General features: G+C 40.4%; 1 protein-coding gene across 1 annotated transcript in view; it reads left to right on the top strand.

Moving 5' to 3' along the window:
- The window catches only part of LOC127446427 (matrix metalloproteinase-24-like), a 55,133-nt gene that overhangs the window by 19,141 nt on the left and 15,063 nt on the right, over positions 1–20,929 (top strand). Inside the window, exons 2-5 of the mRNA XM_051707327.1 lie at positions 10,568–10,716; positions 12,770–12,886; positions 16,916–17,220; positions 20,303–20,464. Coding sequence (XP_051563287.1) covers positions 10,568–10,716; positions 12,770–12,886; positions 16,916–17,220; positions 20,303–20,464 — 733 coding nt within the window. The remainder of the gene's footprint in view (positions 1–10,567; positions 10,717–12,769; positions 12,887–16,915; positions 17,221–20,302; positions 20,465–20,929) is intronic.

The raw sequence follows: 20,929 nt of genomic DNA, 5'->3' as shown, positions 1-20,929 counted from the left end.
TATAGTAACGTTGCTGTAAGTGCATGCTCGATAATGGCTTGGGAGAAATATTTGAGTGCTGCACAGGCTTCAGAATTCCTTTCATACTGTCTTTGCTGTGATACATCTCCCAAAATAAGCTGTATCTGCTATCATTTTTGTTCAGATTTTAAAGGGATAGTTCATGCTAATATAAACATTCTGTCATCAGTTACACATCATCTTCATGTTGTTTCAAACTTGAATGACTTTCTTTTTTTCATCAAACATAAAAGGAGATGTTAGGCGGAATGTTCAGGAAAAAAAGTGAATGAAGTAAATGTTTGAATTTTCATTTTTGGATTAACTATGCCTTTAAGAATGACATCATATTTTTAAATTATTTACACTAGGACATACACTACCGGTCAAAAGTTTTGAAACACTTACTCATTCTTTACTATAATTTTTTTTCTTCACATTTAGAACAATAGTAAAGTCATCAAAACTATGGAATAACATAAATGGAACTATGGGAATTATGTTGTGACTAAACAAAATCCAAAATAAATCAAAACTGTGTTATATTTTAGCATCTTCAAAGTAGTCACCCTTTGCCTAGAATTTGCAGACATGTGCTCTTGACATTTTCTCAACCAACTTCTTGAGTTATCACCCTGGGATGATTTTTAAACAGTATTGAAGGAGTTCCCATCTATGTTGGGCACTTATTGGCTGCTTTTCTTTATTATTTGGTCCAAGTCATCAATTTAAAAAAAAAAATGTTTTTTTATTTTTTATATTACATTTTAGTTTTATAATGAAATAAATTAATATGGTGGCACAATTATATTTTTGTCTACAAAACCAATTTCAAACATTTAAGCATACGCCTTCAGATCAGAAGATTTTTAAGATCATGAGAAACATTTTAGTCGTGTTTCAAAACTTTTGACCGATAGTGTAGATTGATGGTCGATTCTATCTGTCGGCACACAGCAGAGAATCAAGTTATTTATTTGATGTAAAACACATGAAACGTTGCACATATTACATTACAGCAAACGTATCGATGAGGTAATCAAACACTATTTGAGCTCTGGACAAACATTGTGCTGTTTCAGCAGAACAATCCAATGTAATTTGACTCGAGCTTCTTATCCTTTTACTGTTTATACTTTTTAAATATATTGTCACTGTGTATGTGTGCCATAAGAATTGCACCAAAATCAAACAGAACACAGACACTCTCCTATGTGCTAAAAGGTGCTGTCTTTTATGTCATAAAAGCATTTTACTTCTTAAATTATCGGCAAGCATATATGCCAAGTATGACTTTTATTAATGCTCATACTAAGGGTTAGAGATTTCAAAAAACCTCTAATCCTAAGTAATAAACTTTGGCACATAACTTGTCCCACACCGTGCAACGGACATGAATGATACTTCAAATCATGCAGCTTGTTGAGGAGAGGTACTGTATGCTTTTACTTTCCATATCTGGGTGTTTTACTCTAGCACTGTGGACTTGTAGAAAGTAAAAACATTTTTTACTTGTTAAAACATTTTTCACACTGTCACTATTTTTATTTCATTTAGACAGACTGCACCCCCAAGTGTCACTGCAGTGGTGTAAGGTGTAACATCAGCGTAGATGTGCTTTTACGTGCATACGACCCGAGTTCTAATCTGCCTTTTGACCCACTTTTTCCTGTTTCCTGTCTCCACTCTTAATTTCCTTTAATACTACATAAAATAATGAATAAATATTAAAATAAAGGTTGATTTCCTCGTAGTGATTTGGTCACGGTGAATTTCGTTGGGAAAGGTTTTGATCCGGGGAGTTGAGGGAAAGGTTTGATCTGAGTAAAATTGACCATGGTTTTACTATAGTACAATAGAAATATTATTTTTTGCAGAAGCAATAGTTTAAATGTAATTCATTATTACTATAGTAATATGGTGTTAATATAGTAGCCATGTTTAAATTTTTGGTTACTTTTATTTTCTACAAAATACCATGGCGATACTGTAGTAAAACCATGGATCCCTATCTGTCACTCACTCAACGTTGTGTCGCTCCAAACACCTCTGATTTTAAAGACCTCCAAAGGCCAGTGGGAATTGGCGTGTGGAATTTGCATGCCACTCCCCCGGACATACGGGTATAAAAGGAGCTGGCTCGCAACCACTCATTCAGATTTTCTCTTTGGAGCTGAGCGGTTGTGTTCAGTGAGCTGAATTACTCTGCCGATCCATTCACCTCGAGAAGTTGTTGGATTTATGGCACATTACAGCTGCTTCTCCACCTCTTGCACTGGTGAAGTGCAGAGAACACCCCTGGGTGCTTCAGCAGCTAAAAGAGTTTATTCTTCCTACTGAAAGAGTATATTTTCCCTTCTAAAAGAGTGGCATTAAAGGAGAGAGTCTTTTTAAAGATGCCTCTTCGCTTGTGTGTATTTCCTGGTTGCGGTCGTTACCTCTTTGCTTCCGATGGCCACGATCGCGGTCTTACTTGCTTGGGCGCTGCCCACGCGGAGACAGCATTTGTGGACGGGTCAAGTTCTCACTGTGAGAGCGTGACCATGGCAACGTTGCAGTCGCGGTTTTTTATTCGTTAGAGGGAAAGACCACCCCAGCGGCTCCCCGCCTCGGTCCTTCTACCTACGGGTTTGAGGCCGTGTCGGTTAGCACTGGGGCCGATTTGGGGACCCCAATGGGAGCCACTCCGCCGGGTAACTCCCCACGGACATCCCATTCCCCAGTACGTTCGTTTGCCCAGTTGGGATGAGACCGCCGGCTCGTCTGACACGCAGCTGGCAGCCATGCTTGCCCAGGCGGCTGCGTGTGTCGGACTGGAGTGGAACCCTCCAACCCCCTGAACCCTCGCAGCCTGACGATTGGTTCCTGGGTCCGGAGCGCCGCTCACGGCCGCGCCCCGCCCTGGTCCCTTTCTTCCCGGAGGTGCATGAGGAGCCCACAGGGTCGTGGCGGGCACCTTTCACTGCCCGGACTCGGACTCTGAGCTCCTCCGCTCTCACTACCCTCGACGGTGGAGCTGCCAGGGGGTACTCGGTGATTCCCCAGGTGGATAAGGCGGTTGCGATGCACCTGTGCCCGCACCCCTGTCCAACGCCTGTAGGGTTATGTCGCCTCTGGCGACTAAGGCCTGCGGTGCCGCTGGACAGGCCGCCTCCGCCCTGCACACCATGGCTCTCCCTGCAAGTGCACCAAGCCAAGGCGCTAAGAGAACTGCACGAGGGTAGTTCTGACCCAGGATTAATGGAGGAGCTGTGCTCGGCGACCGACCTCGCTCTCCAGGTGACGAAGGTCACGGCACGGACTCTCGGGCAGTCGATGTCCACCCTGGTGGTCCAGGAGCACCACCTATGGCTCAACTTGGTCAAGATGTGGGAAGCTGACAAGGTACGGTTCCTTGACGCCCCCGTCTCCCAGGTCAGCCTATTCGGCGACACCGTCGAGGACTTTGCCCAGCAGTTCTCGCCGGTGAAAAAGCAGACAGAGGCTATTCAGCACATCCTGTATTGGCGTGGTTCAAGACCTCGCACCTCATCTGCTCGTTGCCAAGGGCGTCGTCCTGCCGCAACAACACCAGCTCCGTTGCAGCTCGCCTCCACGGCCCGGCCCCAACGTTGAGCCACCTGCAGGAAGCAGACGCCACCCGTCTCACGGCTGGCCACCAAGAACCCTAGGAAGGCTTCAAAGCGCCACTGAGACGGGCGACCCAGGCACGTGGAGACCTGCTGCAGGCTTGGAGATGGTAAGCAGACCACTCCATCCCCCGGTGGAGGGCCGGGAGGAGAATCCTTTGCCTTTTCGTTGATTCGCCGCGAGCCCTCTCGGTATGGTGCCTCAGGCTCCGCCCTGCCGCGAGGCCCCACCCGCCGGTACGTCCAACGAGATTGTCCCCTTGGTCCCCCTCGCCCGGAGCTTGGACGCGTGGCTTGCGCTTCCCAACCCATTGCAATGGCTGACCCAGACCGTCCAACTCGGCTACGCGATTCGGTTCGCCAGGTGCCTGCCCAGGTTCAGCGGCGTCCGCTTCACCTTGGTGAAGGGTGAGAACACCGCTACTTTGCGTGCGGAGATTGCTACCCTTCTACAGAAGGGTGCGATAGAGCCTGTCCCTCCGGCTGAGATGAAGAAAGGGGTTTTACAGCCCCTACTTCATCGTACCGAAGAAAGGTGGTGGGTTGCGGCCAATCTTGGACCTGCGAGTACCGAACCGGGCTTTGCACACACTCCCGTTCAAGATGCTGATGCAAAAACGCATTCTAGCGAGCGTCCGGCATCAAGATTGGTTTGCAGCGGTAGACCTGAAGGATGCGTACTTCCACATCTTGGTTTTACCTTGACACAGACTCTTCCTGCAGTTTGCTTTCGAGGGCCAAGCGTACCAGTACAAGGTCCTCACCTTCGGCCTGTCCTCGTCCCCTCATGTCTTCATGAAGGTCGCAGAGGCAGCCCTTGCCCCGCTAAGGGAAGTGGGCATCCGCATCCTCAACTATCTCGACGACTGGCTAATCCTAGCTCACTCTCGGGATGTGTTGTGTACGCATAGGTATCTGGTGCTCACGCACCTCAGCCGGCTGGGGCTTTGGGTCAACTGGGAAAAGAGCAAGCTCTCCCCGGTTCAGAGCGTCTCTTTTCTTGGTTTGGGGTTGGACTCAGTCTCGATGATGGCGCGCCTCACGAACGAGCGTGCACAGTCAGTGCTGAACTGTCTGAAGGCGTTCAGACGAAGGACATCGCTCCCACTGAAACTTTTTCAAGAGGCTCCTGGGGCATATGGAATCCTCAGCGGTGGCCACCTGTATGCCTCGAAGACCCCCAGAGGTGCACAGTCGGATCACTGCTTTTTTTCCTGCAGGAGAGGCTGGAGGGGCAGCTGTCCCCCTCCACCTTGAAGGTGTATGTAGCCGCCATTTCAGCACATCACGATGCAGTAGATGGGAAGTATTTGGGGAAGCACGACTTGATCATCAGTTTCCTGAGAGGCATTAGGAGGTTGAATCCCTCCAGACCGTGCCTCATCCCCTCATGAGCCCCTAGGGTTAGTTGAGCTTAAGAACTCCCTTTGAAAACTGCCCTCCTGACTGCGCTCACTTCCATCAAGAGGGTAGGGGCCCTGCAGGCGTTCTCTGTCAGCGAAACGTGCCTGGAGTTCGGTCCGGGCTACTCTCAAGTGATCCTGAGACCCCGACCGGGCTATGTGCCCAAGGTTCCTACGACCCCGTTTAGGGATCAGGTGGTGAACCTGCAAGCGCTGCCCCGGGAGGAGGCAGACCCAGCATTGGCGTTGCTGTGTCTGGTGTGTGCTTTACACATCTATTTGGATCGCACGCAGAGCTTTAGAAGTTCCGAGCAGCTCCTTGTCTGCTTTGGTGGACAGAGGAAAGGGAGCGCTGTCTCCAAACAGAGGATCGCCCATTGGGTCATTGACGCCATCGTGATGGCATATCACGCTCAGGACCTGCCGCCCCTTGTGGGGCTACGAGCCCACTTTACTAGGAGTGTGGCAACCTCCTGGGCCCTGACCAATGGCGCCTCTTTGGCAGACATCTGCAGAGCAGCGGGCTGGGCAACACCCAACACCTTTGCGAGGTTCTATAATCTCCAGGTTGAGCCGGTCTCGTCCCGTGTATTGTCAGGTATGAGCAGGTAAGTTCCAGGACAGCTGGCCGGGTGTACCGCTTGCGCATAGCACCTTTCCCCTCCCATGAGGTGAAGATGTGCGCTTTTGACTCCCAGTCGTGTTCACAAGTTGTGATCCCTGGATGACTTTCCTCCTTAGCCCCTCCACTACAGTTACAATTTAAATCATTGGTAATTAGAATACAGTTACATTCAAAATGTATTTTGATTACTGAAGAGATTACTTTGCATTTTATTGTCATTTATTTCATTTAATATTTAGTCCTTTCAGATGGAAAACATTTATACAGAAGAAATAGAAATAAACCTTGTGTAAATTGTCAGCTTTACGTTAAGCTAAAATGCAATTTCTAGCCATTTTACATGCATGTTACTTGACATGATCATATTTTTTATCAAGAAAATTCACGTTGGATAATAATTTCTTTTTTCTAGTAAGATCTTTGATATTAGGGCAAAAATCTTATTCTTGAAAATAATTTTTGTATTGTTTTCCTGTAAAAATATCTAAAAATCTTTAAAATAAGATCAATTTGATTTATCTTGTTTTAGAAACAACACTGCATAAGATATTTAGGTTTTTCAGAGAATGTATTTTTAACATGTGTATTTTGTCTTACTGTACTGGCAGAGTTTTTATAGTCAAAACAAGTGAAAAAATTTACCAGTGCTGAAGAAGTAATCCAAAGTATTTAGATTACGTTACTGACCTTGAGTAATCTAACAGAATATGTTAAAAATTACATTTCTCAATATGTATTCTGTAATCTGTAGTGGAATACATTTCAAAAGTAACCCTCCCAAACCTGTGTGTATATATATATATATATATATATATATATATATATATATATATATATATATATATATATATATATTTTATATTAAGATGCCCCATGGCTTTGGGCAGCAAACATTTTTTTTCTAGTTTAATATCAAGACATCTATAGTAAATTATATGTTATATATTATTATTATTATTATTATTATTATTATTATTATTATTATTTTCATAAATGGGTGATTCTGTAATTACAGGCAATTGACCTGATCATAAAAAAAAATAATAAAAATAAAAAATCACCCTAATGACTTATCTTTAATGTGGCTACTTTTTTCTGTATGGAGCTATCAATTATGAAATTACCAACAAAGAGATTTACCTGTTTTGTCCATCTTTACCTTGCATCTTTTTCAAACTGTTTTCGTTCTTAACTGTGTAAGATAACCATCCAATCTGAAGGTGTCATCAAGCTGGTGAACGTATAGACAAATTTCGTCCAATCGTTTGATGTCTAATTATATCAATAACAGGAATTGCCGTAATACGGGTGGGAAAAAAATAACGCAGTTAGGAAGTATTAGCTGGTTAGTGGCTATCTAGTCTTGCCATCATGGAAACCTGCAAGGAGGCTAAGTAGCCGCTATCTAGCTAGCTATCCATCCGACTAATATGACGTAATTGTGTACCAAACAAGACAGCACTGACAATGCAAAACAGTTATCTCAACTCCGACATTAACACCATTGCTGTTTATTTATGTACTGTTTAGTTTTTTCATGATCCATAGTGCTGCCATGTCCGCACATTTTTTTTGACACAGGCAAGAAAGTCTCAGTGGATGTAATGACTTTTAGGCTACAGCAGTTACTTCATGTACGGATACGTAGCTGACACGCAATGGGCCAAAATCAGGAAGAATGTTGTCGGAAACGTAAAATTTAGGAGAGTCTAATGTCCACTAGTGTTGTCAAAAGTACCGGTACTTCAGTACCAAGTCGATACTGATTAACAATTTTTATTGATTCACATACATGTATCTCATAGAACAAAACATATATACATAGATCAAACTTAACCCCAACTATTACTCCTCCCCCTCACAATCCCACCCTAACCCCAGCAACATAAAAGTGGTCTTAAATGACATAGACACATAAGTGTTCTTGCTCTCGTTGGGGCGTGTGGTGAGTTGTGCTTGGACGCGTGAGTCTCCACGGTAACGAGCTCAACAAGCCACGTGATAAGATGCGCGGGTTGACGGTCTCAGACGCAGAGGAAACTGAGGTTCGTCTTTCGCCACCCGGATTGAGGCGAGTCACTACACCACCACGAGGACTTAGAGCGCATTGGGAATTGGGCATTCCAAATTGGGGAGAAAAATATATATATATATATTACAACTGCATAGTAAAATGTAATATTCACTAATGATAATAATAAGAATAAGAAGAAGAATTAAGCAATATATCACAAGCAAGACTGCTGTTGAAAAAAATGCAATGGCATTTTGAAAAGTTATATTTTCACATGTTAAAGGTTTTAAGAATGAACTGAATAGACACCATTTTGATGATGAAATTAGATTAAACTCTAAAACATGGAGTTCTGGAAAATAATAATAATAACAAAAAGGAAAGCATGATTTGGTAAAGAATAAAACAGATTTCAGGGCGCTACTTAAAAAAACTTAAAAAATGCATCCTTGACTGAGAAACACTTGAAGGAAACATTCATTTCTTTTAATTTATTATTTACATTGAAATGTAACTTTTTAAATAGGTTAAACGGGTGTGTTCAATAGCACATTGTCATATTAGCATATTTTTGCTGCGGTACCGAAATTGGTATTAAGAACCGTGAAATTTCATTGGTATCGGTACCGACTACTGAAATTTTGGAACCGTGACAACACTAATGTCCACTGAAGACGATGAATTTGTGGCGAAAAGAGGTCAAATACCATATGTAGGATTAAATACTCAACTGGGTATACTTCTTGAACTTCATATTAAAATGTAGCTTACCCTTTCGAGTTTACTTGTAAACTAATAAGTTATGTTTACATTCATTCTTGAGGTTTAAAAACATGTGGGGTGCATTTCCTTCCCCATTAATTGTATGAAAAGTACAGTATATTGTGTTAACTATTGATATCGAACTATATGAAAAATAAAAATGCCCAGCCCTACTGTGCACAGTATACTGTACATACTATATAGTACAGAAATAGTACGAATATAGTATTATGCTATTCTCTGGACTATTAATGGCCAGTAAGTCGAGACAATAATTATCCTGTGGCTGCGCGTTGTTACTATGGAGTATTTCTGTTCATTGTAAAAAAGGATTATAGTTATTAACTGTTTATTTTACGATCATGCCGAGTACCCGTAAATACATATAAGCTACTAAATATGCAGGGTTGATTAAAAACCAGTTCATAAGGACAATTTATCTGCAGAGGCATGTGGAGTTCAGACTTTGAAACTGAATTCCACTGAAATGACTGAACAAAAATAGACCTGAAGCTTAAATAATGCTTGTTATTCATGGAACAGAACTGTCACAGTCTTTTGTACTCTTCAGTTGTCACAGCCTTCATTGATTTATCAAACTCTTCACCCCCGTCCTCTCTGCCTGATTGGCTGATTGGATGAGACATGTATTGTTCAGTCTAGCATTGGTTTCAGACGTCGCTGTGTGCTATAATGATGGCACCAGTAACAGCATTGGTGAATTATTTAATGGGTGCGATTTCCCAGGGGGCTGTGCTCAGCCTGTGTTACCATGGAGGCTGAGCCAGCTATTTCAAAGAAGAGGTTACTCTCTGGTAGAGTATGAAGTTTGCTTTACATCATTTTGCATGAATATGCAAAAATTATATGATAATTAGTTTATGCATCATATTAATACTTGCTGCACATGTATATTTAGAGATTATTTACAATATTGTAATCAAGCAGTAGAGTACAATAGGTAGAGATGCACCGATGTATCTACCAAATATTATCTGCTGATAATAGCAATTATCATTGGCCGATTGTTTAAAAACAGCTATAATAATGAATAAAAAACCTAGGCAATAGGTATGGTTCACTCTGTTTGTGAACCCACAAAAAATAACATTGCAATAACATTGGTAGCATCAACAGAGTACCATTTTTAATCTGAATGAACTTTACTTGGCACCCACTCGTATATAGAAACAGTGCCGTGTGTGTACTGGCACAAGGATTGATAGAGTTTGATAGATTTTATGCAGAGACTTTAGTGTTTGTGAAGGGTCCTGTTCCATCTGAGATGGAGAGGACCAGAAACTCCGCCATTAAAATATTCATGTTGAAAATGGACCCAAAGCCATGAGCTCAGTCAAAGAGACTTTTCCATGTGTGCACTGCTTTCAAATGAAAGCTTTGCTTACTAGTTCTCCACTCAGCTCGTCCGTGGGGAGAGATGAAAGCCTCGACAGGAGGATGAGATGGAAGAATGAGGATAGGGATGTTATATATAAGTTAAACTTTATTTTTATGCAGTTAAATGAGTAGAGATCAATGGGCAAGTCAAAGCAACTGCAGCTTTGGAGTGCTAGTTTAGCAGAGAACAAATTGAATATGTGTGTGTGTATATATATATATAAATATATAGTATATAGATATGCACGTGATGAGATTACTCTTAATAATGAAGGTGAATAATGAATGGAAAAAGCAGTGCTCAATGTGGTGACTGTAGGTGTGGAAGTCCCACCCAACAGCATAAAGAGCCAATCAAACTCCTATTTTATGTCATTTTTTTATAACACAAGAGAAGTTGTCAGCCCTAACTTTAGTGATTGACAGCAAAGAATAATCCACAAAGAGCACATCTCATGAGATCAATGAAATAACAGACAACTAAAAATCTGAACAACTGTACTTGCCCGAATGACCCTGACCGAGCTCTCAAAGTTCATGGTGAAAGTTTAATACTGTTACTTCGGTTATTACTCTCAAAACTAACCGAACTATGTATGTTTATAACCTTATTTAGCACTCCAAACAGGACTGGCAACCGAATTCTGCAGCAGTGTGAACATAGCCATATATCTTACATTCTAGACATATTTCCAGGATATCCCTTAACCTGTTTACTCTTTGTTCCTTTCCTCAGACGTGGCTGAAGAACTATGGCTACCTTCTCCCTCATGACATCCGCACATCAGACCTGCGATCAGAAAAAGCCATGCAGTCAGCGGTCGCTGCCATGCAGCGATTTTACGGCATTCCAGTGACGGGAGTGCTCGACCAAACCACAATCGAGTTAGTATCACTTTCTCTACTTCATGAACATAACATGAGATTAAATATGGGACATTGATATTGTGTTTTTGAGCAGATTATAGGCTTAGCTGTTAAAGGTGTTTAAGGTTAAACTTTTTCCAGGCAGAGGTGCAGCCCTTCTAGCAACTAGTCTATTTCACACTTTTAAGAGTCTTCATAAATTGCATCATCATCAAAGGGGAAATCAACTTGTTGCTTCCAAAAGGACATGCACCCTAAAATGAACCCCATTTTGCCAATCTAGCCGATCTTAACTGATCTAGTTTTGCACAAGCATCCTCCAAGACACGGGTTCTAGACCAGTGGGAACCCGGAAGTAATCACATAAACAATAGTGAGCATCATTCGGAGGTTGCATTTTTGCTCTAAAATTTCATTTATACTATTCTGATGGTTAGGTTTAGGGTTGGGGTTTGGGTTTGGGTGAGAGGGAAGAGGGAACAAAATATGCATTCCTGTTGACTATATAATACGGAGCCCCTTAGAGGACAAGGCGGGAATTTTTTTCTGAAATAGTTTGCGTTCCCTGTTTTGCTTTCCCCTGCAATAGTTTGCGTTCCCTCGCAATAAGTTTTGCATGCCCTAGCAATAAATTTACTATGGTTTTACTACAGTAACCATGTCTTAACCATGAAATTTGCAGTGAAACCATAGTGATAATACAGGAAAATGAAAACTATGGAAATAAAAATCCTAATTTTGTGGTTATTATGGTTTTACTACAAATAACATTTGTATAATGGTTTTATTATAGTAATATTTTAATAATCATGACTTTTTAGGCAAACCAAGATAGTAACCATGGATTTGCTATGGATTAACCATGGTTAATCTCATGGTTACTATGGTTTTACCATGGTATTTGTAGTACAACCATAATAACCACAAAATGATTATTTTTATTATTACCATAGTTTTCATTTTCCTGTATTATTATTACTATGATTTTACTAAGAATATCAAGGTTAAAATATTGTTATTGTAGTAAACCATGGTATATTTATTGTGAGGGAACACAAACTATTGCAAGGGAATGCAAAACTATTGAAAGAGCACGCAAAACTATTGTGAGGGAATGCAAAACCTTTTGCAAGGGAATGCAAAACTTATTGCGAGGGAACGCAAACTATTGCGAGGGAATCCAAAACTATTGCAAAGGCAAGCAAAACTTATTGCGTGGAAACGCAAACTATTGCAAGTGCATGCAAAATTATTGTGAGGAATGCAAAACTTATTGAGAGGGAATGCAAACTATTGCGAGGGAATCCAAAACTATTGCAAGGGCAAGCAAAACATATTGCGAGGGAACGCAAACTATTGCAAGGGAATCCAAAACTATTGCAAAGGCAAGCAAAACTTATTGTGTGGAAACGCAAACAATTGCAAGTGCATGCAAAACTATTGTGAGGGAACGCAAAACTTACTGCAAGGGAATGCAAACTATTGCGAGGGAATGCAAAACTATCGCAAGGGCACACAAAACTATTGTGAGGGCACGCAAAACTTACTGCAAGGGAATGCAAACTTTGCGAGGGAATGCAAAACTATTGCGAGGGAACGCAAACTGTTGCAAGGGAATGCAAAACTATTGCAAGGTACATTTTAAAAAAAAATTCTGCGGCCCCCCTAGCACCCCCTTGCGGCCCTCTGGGGGTCCGTGGATCCCAGTTTGAAAACCCCTAAGGGGCTCCGTAATATCACATCACTTACAATGAAAAATACAACTTGCTTTTGGCGCCACTTAGTGGATATTTTATCAATACATACGTTCAATGACACTTCCAGCTTTGGCCACTGGGGGCAGTAGTTCAAATTTTGGTTGGCACAGGCCGGTTTCAGCAGCAAAACTTTCGCCTTACTGTTGCTGAAATCACAGTGTGATAAGTCTGAAAATTGGCCACTGGTAAAACATCTGTAATAATATAATGAAATCATTTTTTTTTTTTGCAGTTAATACTGTATGTTGCTTGCAAAAAATGTAAACCTACTGTCAGTATGCTGATACCAATGATCATTATCTTTGTGTTTTAAGGTGGATGAGAAAACCTCGGTGTGGAGTTCCAGATCATCCTCACATCAGCCGACGAAGGAGAAATAAACGTTATGCCCTTACTGGTCAGAAATGGAGGGACAAAAAGATTACATACAGGTACATTAAATATTAAGAGTCTTAAAGTGCAAATGAAGTCTAAATTGACCCTGTTTAATACACATTGCTGGACTTGTTGTGAACAGAACAAAAAAACTATCATCAAAATATACTGTATTTTCCAGAAAGGAAATGCACCTGAGTTGCACAATAAGTTGCACCTGGTCAAAATCACACTATTTAGAGAAAAAGTGCAAAAGTCGCATTGATAGATGTTGACAAAGGAATAGACCAACATAAATTACATGATAAGTCACTTTGGTCTATAAGTTGCTGTGAATAAGTCGATGAGTGAAAAAAAAAAGTGACAGTGAAAAGTGAAATTCATGAAAATACCGTAATAACTTTCCTTTTCAGCTGACGCACTAAGTTATTTTCCAACCCCTCCCCTCCAACCACCTGTTATATAGAGACCACTTTTCATGATCCAGTCAATTCCTGGTGGATAAAATCAATTAAAGTGGGTTCCAAATGCTGTTTCATGTTGACTTTATAATCAGTATGCCTGTCTCAAAACAGGGCTTACAGAATAGATGAATGGATGTGTTGGAAGGAACTTACCAAAACAAAGTTTATTCATCAGTGGTCATTGTACGCTATCACAGCGAAGCATTCCAAAAACTCCATATGGCTGTAACTAACTGCACCTAACAAGATCTGATTACCTTTAATGGTGGGCCCATTAGGCCCCTTATACCTTAATTATTTTGTTGGATATTATATTAACACGTATGAGTCTGTTTTGGAGCACATGCTGCTTACGCAATGTTCCAGATGGATGTTGTTGAAATGCTTCCCTCCAACCTTAAAACAGCTAAAAGATGCTTTTGTTTTTGGTTGATGGGCGAGAGAGAAACAAAGAAAGCAAGGGGTGTAGCAGGTCAGAAGCGAGAAGGAATGGTTGATTAAAGGCTGCTATTTTGAGTGGTTTGCTGTGCTATTATTTCCCTCAAAGTCCACTCAACCTGTCTTTTACATTTTTATTTTTTTCAGTTCCAGTCTAGGGCTGGCCAACATGTAATTAACTTGTAACCTGCAATTGTCACCTTAAAGGGACATTTAGTAGATTTCTCCTTTAATTTTTTTTAAAAAAATCGCTAGGGTAAAACTACAATAATGATATACATTCAGAGCTGTCGGGTTCGAAATTTCAGACTTCCGTCATTCGTCTTTGCATGTTTACATCATGTCCATAAATAGTAAAAAGAAGATCTGGCGGCAATTATGCTACTGACATACTCAGACAAAAAATTTGTTTTTTCGGATATACGTCATGTAGGACTTTCTTCTTACTGTCAGTAAATCTTGATGTAGCTAGTCATATCTGCTGTTACATATTAATCACAGGCAACCATAATGTGTATACCTCAGATCATCAGATTTATCCACGCAGAAGAGCAGTGCTGAAGCACAAGTAATGTGCAATTTTATGCACAGATGTTGGTAGGGAGCCAAGAATTCACACAGTGAATACCTTTCTATTTGATCTAAACCTTAAAAATTACTTTTGTTGGTGTAAGCTAATGTAGTCAGGTTGATTAGGACATGGTAAATAATATTTTTTCATTAATGAAGGAAGGAATAATACCAGTTAGTTTAGATTAGAGCTGTCGGAATTAACACTTTAATTGCATGCGATTAAGTAAAACATTTTAACATGTTTATTTTTCTTAATTGCGATAAACACATTTACCATTAATACAGCATAAACCAGCATAAACACTTGTTGGGAGGGCGGAACCTTTGTAATGTGTTCATGTGTCCGCCCGGAATCATTATACTGACGCACACACCACAACAGCTCTGATGGAGCTGGGGAGAGTGATGGAGAAAGAGAATGATGGAGAAATGATGGAGAAAGGACCTCTTAGCACTATTATTTGATGTACAAAACAAGCCCGCATGGGACTTGTGATAGAAATCAAGTATTTTCAGCTCATTTTAATTACCACTGAAGAATGGCAAGTCTTAACTATCACTCCGCATTTCCCGTGGACTGCAAAGCGGCGCTGGACGCTGGCGTTGACGCTCTGACGCAAATCATGAACGCAGCTTCATGATTGCTGTAACAAAGCGGATAGTCACAGTCTATTGGCAGATTAATATTGTGGAGGATGAGAGTTTAAGAGAATGAATGCTAGTTTATAGTTAAAAGTCCGCCATTATGCACCAAATCTTACTAGTTATTAAATTTTTCCTCATAAAAAAATTTAACTCCTAAAGACTTCAGCAATAACCAAGCAACAATTAATTGATTACAATGCTTTTTTCATGTGTTGGTGTATACCTCCATGTTTTCCTGCAAAGGCAGCATTTCTTTTTAGGTTTTGGCCTATATGTCCTTAAAAAAAAAAAAAAAGGATTATTGGCCATTTTGTGCTTGTAATGCATTCCTGTTGGCTTGAACATTCAATTATTTAGATGATATGTAAGCATTTATTATGCCCTATACATTTCACTTAGTCATCGAGTGTAGTTTACAGTCACTAGTTAAATAAAATGTGATTTTCTCACTTGTGTTTGCCTACAGTTGGGTGTCAGAGGCAGCCATCTGCCTGTGCCTGAGGTGTTTGGCCTGGTTTAACTTTTGCCCTATATTCAAGGAAATTATTTATGCACATTAATTCTTATGTAACTGCACAGCGCTCTGTTCTTCAACGGCATTTGCGCTGCATTCAAACTGCATATGAACAACCAGTCAGTAATTAGACTGATTTAAGTCTCACAAACATTAAATACACAAAACACAATAACAATACTTAGTTCAATTTGTTAGACCAATTCACATTCAAATGACTTCAAATAATTCAAACATTTTGAACTTCATTAAAAAAATGGACAACTTGTGATGAACTTCATTATAAAAATTGACAACTTGTGAGTCTAAAAGTGATTCTTGAGTCTTTGCAACCATAAATTAACTGACTCTTAAGAGTAATTTGTTCATGACTCAGACTACACTAGTAATGCTGTATGTTTATTGTTGCATGCAAACAGCAATGGCATCGATAACTGATAACTGATAAGTTCGAGACTGATTCGTTAATCTTTTAATAAATAAAAAAACTGGCTCTTGAGAGTAATTTGTTCGCAAATCAGACTACGCTGATGGCACTGTATGTTTATTGTTGTGTGCAAGTAGCAATGCCATCAAAACTGATAACTTGTGAATTTGAGATTTGTAGTCTTTATGACTGTTTTGATCAAATGAAATCCGGCTTTTGAGATTCATTTGTTTACAAATCAGACTCTGCTGTTTGCGCTATGTTTTCTATTAAGCAAAAATGGCAAGGACATCCAAACCGATAAATTGTGAGTTAGAAACTGATTCGTGAGTCTTTTTGAATGTTTTTGACTGAAAAAAAAAAAAAAAAACAGCTCAAAGAGTCATTAGTTAGCAAATAGACTACACTTGTCGCTCTTTATGTTTATTGTTGCATGCAAACAACAGGGATATTGAAACCGATAACTCGTGAGTCTTTCTGACTGTTTTTGACCTGAAAAAGAACCAGCTCCTAAGAGTCATTTGTTCGCTATATTTATACTTTTGGACCTCACTGTATATTGTGGTGAGCAGGGTGTGGCCGAACGAAGACAGTGCGGAGTGAGGCCGGGATGGACACCTGGGGCGAATTATCTCTCGCAGCTGTTGGCGATTACAGTGTTAGCGGGCGAGAGATAAAGCCGCAGCCAGAGCCGCAGTGAGGGAGACACATGGAGAGAGAGAGAGACGCACGCAGCCAAGTTGAAAACCAGTGAGAGACACATGGAGTTGTGTGTGTCTGGGTCGAGGATTGTGTGCTGAAAAGCAATTTTATTTGTGTCACACTGAAAAGTGTTTTTAATTGTTTACCCAGCTCTCACTTCCTCCTTCCCACACATCCAAGAACCTTGTCACATATATATTTTTGCTGTGGCTCTGAAAACTCAAGTGGTGCAGAAAACTCTGTGTTACATGAAGATTAATCAGAAATATTGCACATTTCATCCTTCATTGATTCATATTTGTCATTCTCTTCTTGTTTTCAGCATACATAATTTCACACCCAAGGTGGGTGAGAAAGATACTCAGAGGGCAATCCGTCAGGCCTTCGACGTCTGGCAGACGGTGACCCCACTGACCTTTCAGGAAGTGGCCTACTCTGAGATCAAGAATGAGGGTAAAGAGGCGGACATCATGATCTTCTTTGCCTCTGGTTTCCATGGTGACAGTTCTCCCTTCGATGGAGAGGGAGGTTTTTTAGCCCATGCATATTTCCCTGGTCCCGGAATTGGTGGAGACACACACTTTGACTCTGATGAACCCTGGACATTAGGAAATGCCAATCACGATGGTAAGTGTGGCATTATAATGACAATTGATTCTTTGTTTTTAGCTTTAATTCTATAAGATCATAGCTATTAGCATTAGTAACTCAGGAAACTGATAAATTACTATGTATTTTGGTCTATTCATACATGACATTGGTTAGTATAGCCTGAGTAACCTAACATGATAAATGAGATCTAGACCTGGTTCTAGACATTTCTGCATCTTTAATGATGAATTTGTGATGAATGTTAGATTAGAGCAGCTATAAATGGATAGATTTTGTTTTATTTTTATGGATTTTCCAGAGATGTACTGTTTTTGACGTAACGAAATGGTGAAGAAAGCTCATGCATATTAATGAGGTTATGCTCAAGCCATTTTGGTAAATAAATAAGTTGGTCTGGAGATTAGGTTTGTAGTAGAGTCTTTGTTCCCCTTATATTTATTGTTTGTTTGTTTGTTACATGCCTGCCACAAGCTATTTAATAGAGAGGTGTGGACAAAATCGGCAATGTAAATGATGCTGATGGATGGATGGAAGGAAGGGAAGGGTGGGTGGTTGAAAGAAAGAAAGAAAGAAAGAAAGGAAGAAAGAGAAAGGATGGAAGGAAGGAATGATGGAAACTTCAGGCGTGCAACAATTTTTTTGTTGGAAAGCAGTGGCTTCCTTTGTGGTGTCCTGCCATGGACACCCTGCCTGCCAGAGATGTTAACCAGTTCCAATGATTCCTTCAAGTCTTTAGCTGGAGCATTCTGTGGTGTGCCCTTTGAGTCATCTTGGCTGAACGGCCACTTCTAGGGAGAGTAGCCACAGTACTAAATCATCTCCATTTACAGACAGTATGTCTAACTGTGGACAGATGAATATCATTACAATTCTTGATCGTAGGTTTTCTGAGATCTCTTTTTTGCATGGCATGGTCCATGTCAGAAAGAAAGAAAGAAAGAAAAATGATGGATGGTTGGAAAGATGAAAAGAAGGAAGGATGAGATGGGATGGATGGATGGAAGGAAGTGATGGGTGGGTGGGTTTGTGGTTGAAAGAAAGAAAGAAAGAAAGAAAGAAAGAAAGAAATCCATGCTCTCTGTAAAAAAAAAAAAAGGGGAGATGTAGTCAGATGTTTAGAGGAAAATCTACTGGGAGTTTGTTAAACCAGATCAGTGAACTGAAGATCAGTAGATATCACTGGGGAAATGAACAGAAACAGAGAATGTCAGATGATTCTTCAATATTATTGGCCCTGCTGGAATGTTGCATATTTTCAGTGTTATCTTTACCTGGGTACTGCAATGTCAGCAGTTCAAGTACAGTATATGAAGTGAAAATGATGTGATAAAATGTACAGGACACTGAGCCAACAACAAAAAAACAACAACAACAAAAAGGCTATTTTTATGTTTTGAACATTACGCTGTCATTTTCCTTCTGTTCCCAATGATTTGAACATGTCAGTCTTGACTAGAGTCATGTTCTGGTAATAGCGTAGACGTGAATCTCATGCACAATCTGTTCCTTTTCTTTTTGTACTCAGGATTCTGGAGCAGAATTGCAATTGCCCTTGAGTGTAAGAGAGGAAAAATAGAGTAAATTGATGCAATTTTTCTGTCACTTGGCTAGCATACCCCCATCACACCCCCTTTTTAAACAAGATTGCCAAACAGATCTATCTGTAATCATTGGATCTGCTTCAGGTTGCTCCTGTTTTGGTAGTTTGGTTTTCACACCTTTTACAGAAATGGTGATTATAGACTTATTTGCATATGCAAGTGAGGATAACAACTGGCATTAAAGGAATAGTTCACCTGGAAAAAAAAAAATACTATCATCATTTACTCACTCTCCTGTTGTTCCAAATCCATATAATTTTCTTTCTTATGTGAAACACAACAGGAGAAATTTAGAAGAATATCCAAGGTGCTCTACACCAAACATGTACAATGAAAGTCAAGTAGGTATCGCTGCAGGCCGGAGACCTCCAAATGGGGGTGGAATCTCCAAAAGAGTGCAGAATTTTTTCCAAAAGGGGGTGTGGTTACTTCAAAAGGGGGTTGCGCCAACCCCAAAAGGGGTGTCACTTCCACTCACAGTTAAGGTTAGGGAAAGGTACCACCCCTGCAGTCGGGAGTTCGAATCCAGGGTGTGTTGAGTGACTCCAGCCAGGTCTCCTAAGCAACCAAATTAGCCCTGTTGCTAGGGAGGGTAGAGTCACATGGGGTAACCTCCTCATGATCATGATTAGTGGTTCTCACTCTCAATAGGGCGCATGGTAAATTGTGCGTGGATCGCGGAGAGTAGCATGAGCCTCCACGTGCGGAGTCTCCGCGATGTCATGCACAACGAGCCACGTGATAAGATGCAAGGATTGACGGTCTCAGAAGCAGAGGCAACTGACACTTGTCTTCCACCACCCGGATTGAGGTGAGTAACCGCTTCACCACGAGGACCTACTAAGTAGTGGGAATTGGGCATTCCAAATTGGGAGAAAAGGGGACACAAATAAAAATTAAAAAAAAGTTTAGGGAAAGGGTTAGGTTAGGGGCTCCCTATATCTTCAATGGTCGATTTGGAGTTCACACCCCTTTTTGGAGCAATGCCTGCAGCTATACCCTGGACAGATGCTGTCAAGCTCCAAAAACGCCAAAAAAGCACCATACAAGTATCTTAAAAGAAGTCCATACAACTCATGCGCTATATTAAAAGTCTTCCCAAGCCAGACGATGGCTTTTTGGGTGAACTATTCCTTTAATGATACAGTAGGATGAATCCATTTATTCTCCACTGATTCAGCATTTGAATTTAAATGGGAGTCCTTGTCAAAATGCACTTTAATCCATACATCAAATACTCAGAATCTTGGGCTTTGCACTGAACATTCTGCTTCTTTCATAGTCCTGTTCACACGTGCCAGAATGTTATATTTTTCATTGGAGTTACATAAACACAAAATTAAACAATGATATGGTTAGTTGCATTTTATTTGTATTAAACATTGTTTTTCCCTGCTGTCTCCAATCAGGACAAACCTGCAACCCCCTTTTTTGGGTTTCGACCCACCACTTTTTAAATTATTACGATTTTTGATCCTTTAACTTTCACATTTCAGGCAATGATCTTTTCTTGGTGGCCATACATGAGCTTGGACATGCCTTGGGGCTGGAACACTCCAATGATCCCAGTGCAATTATGGCCCCTTTCTACCAGTACATGGAGACGCACAACTTCAAACTGCCTCTAGATGATCTTCAAGGGATACAGAAAATCTACGGTACAATTTCCTTAATTATTTGGTTAACAACCAGGTGTAAAATTCTAGTTTTAAAGGGATGGTTGCTACTGTAGATGGGTGATTCTCACGAAACCTGTCAACAGTGTTGGGTAAGTTACTCAAAAAAAGTAACTCATTACAAATTATTAATTACTACTCTTGTATTGCAATCAGATTACTGACTTTGCTGATTACTTCATTGTGAAAGTAATCACATTAATAATTACTTTTAAGGTACTTTCTAAAACACTTTTCACAGGAAAGCTTTTGTTTTTCCACTGAATAAATTCAAAACAAATGTTTTCCTCCTTATTCGTTGACTTGTTAGGGAGCACACATCCTTTTCAGCTGTCACAAAATGCAAACTGATGTACATTTCAACATAATTAATGATTTAAATGTATTCTACATACAGTATATAATATTATTTTAGAAATATGTGCAACCCAAATAAATTAAGTTAAA

The sequence above is a fragment of the Myxocyprinus asiaticus genome, chromosome 9, assembly GCF_019703515.2.
Source record: "Myxocyprinus asiaticus isolate MX2 ecotype Aquarium Trade chromosome 9, UBuf_Myxa_2, whole genome shotgun sequence".
Classification (NCBI taxonomy): Eukaryota; Metazoa; Chordata; class Actinopteri; order Cypriniformes; family Catostomidae; genus Myxocyprinus; species Myxocyprinus asiaticus.
Note: the sequence above shows the minus strand (reverse complement) of the source record. Positions and strands in the feature narration are given on the sequence as shown.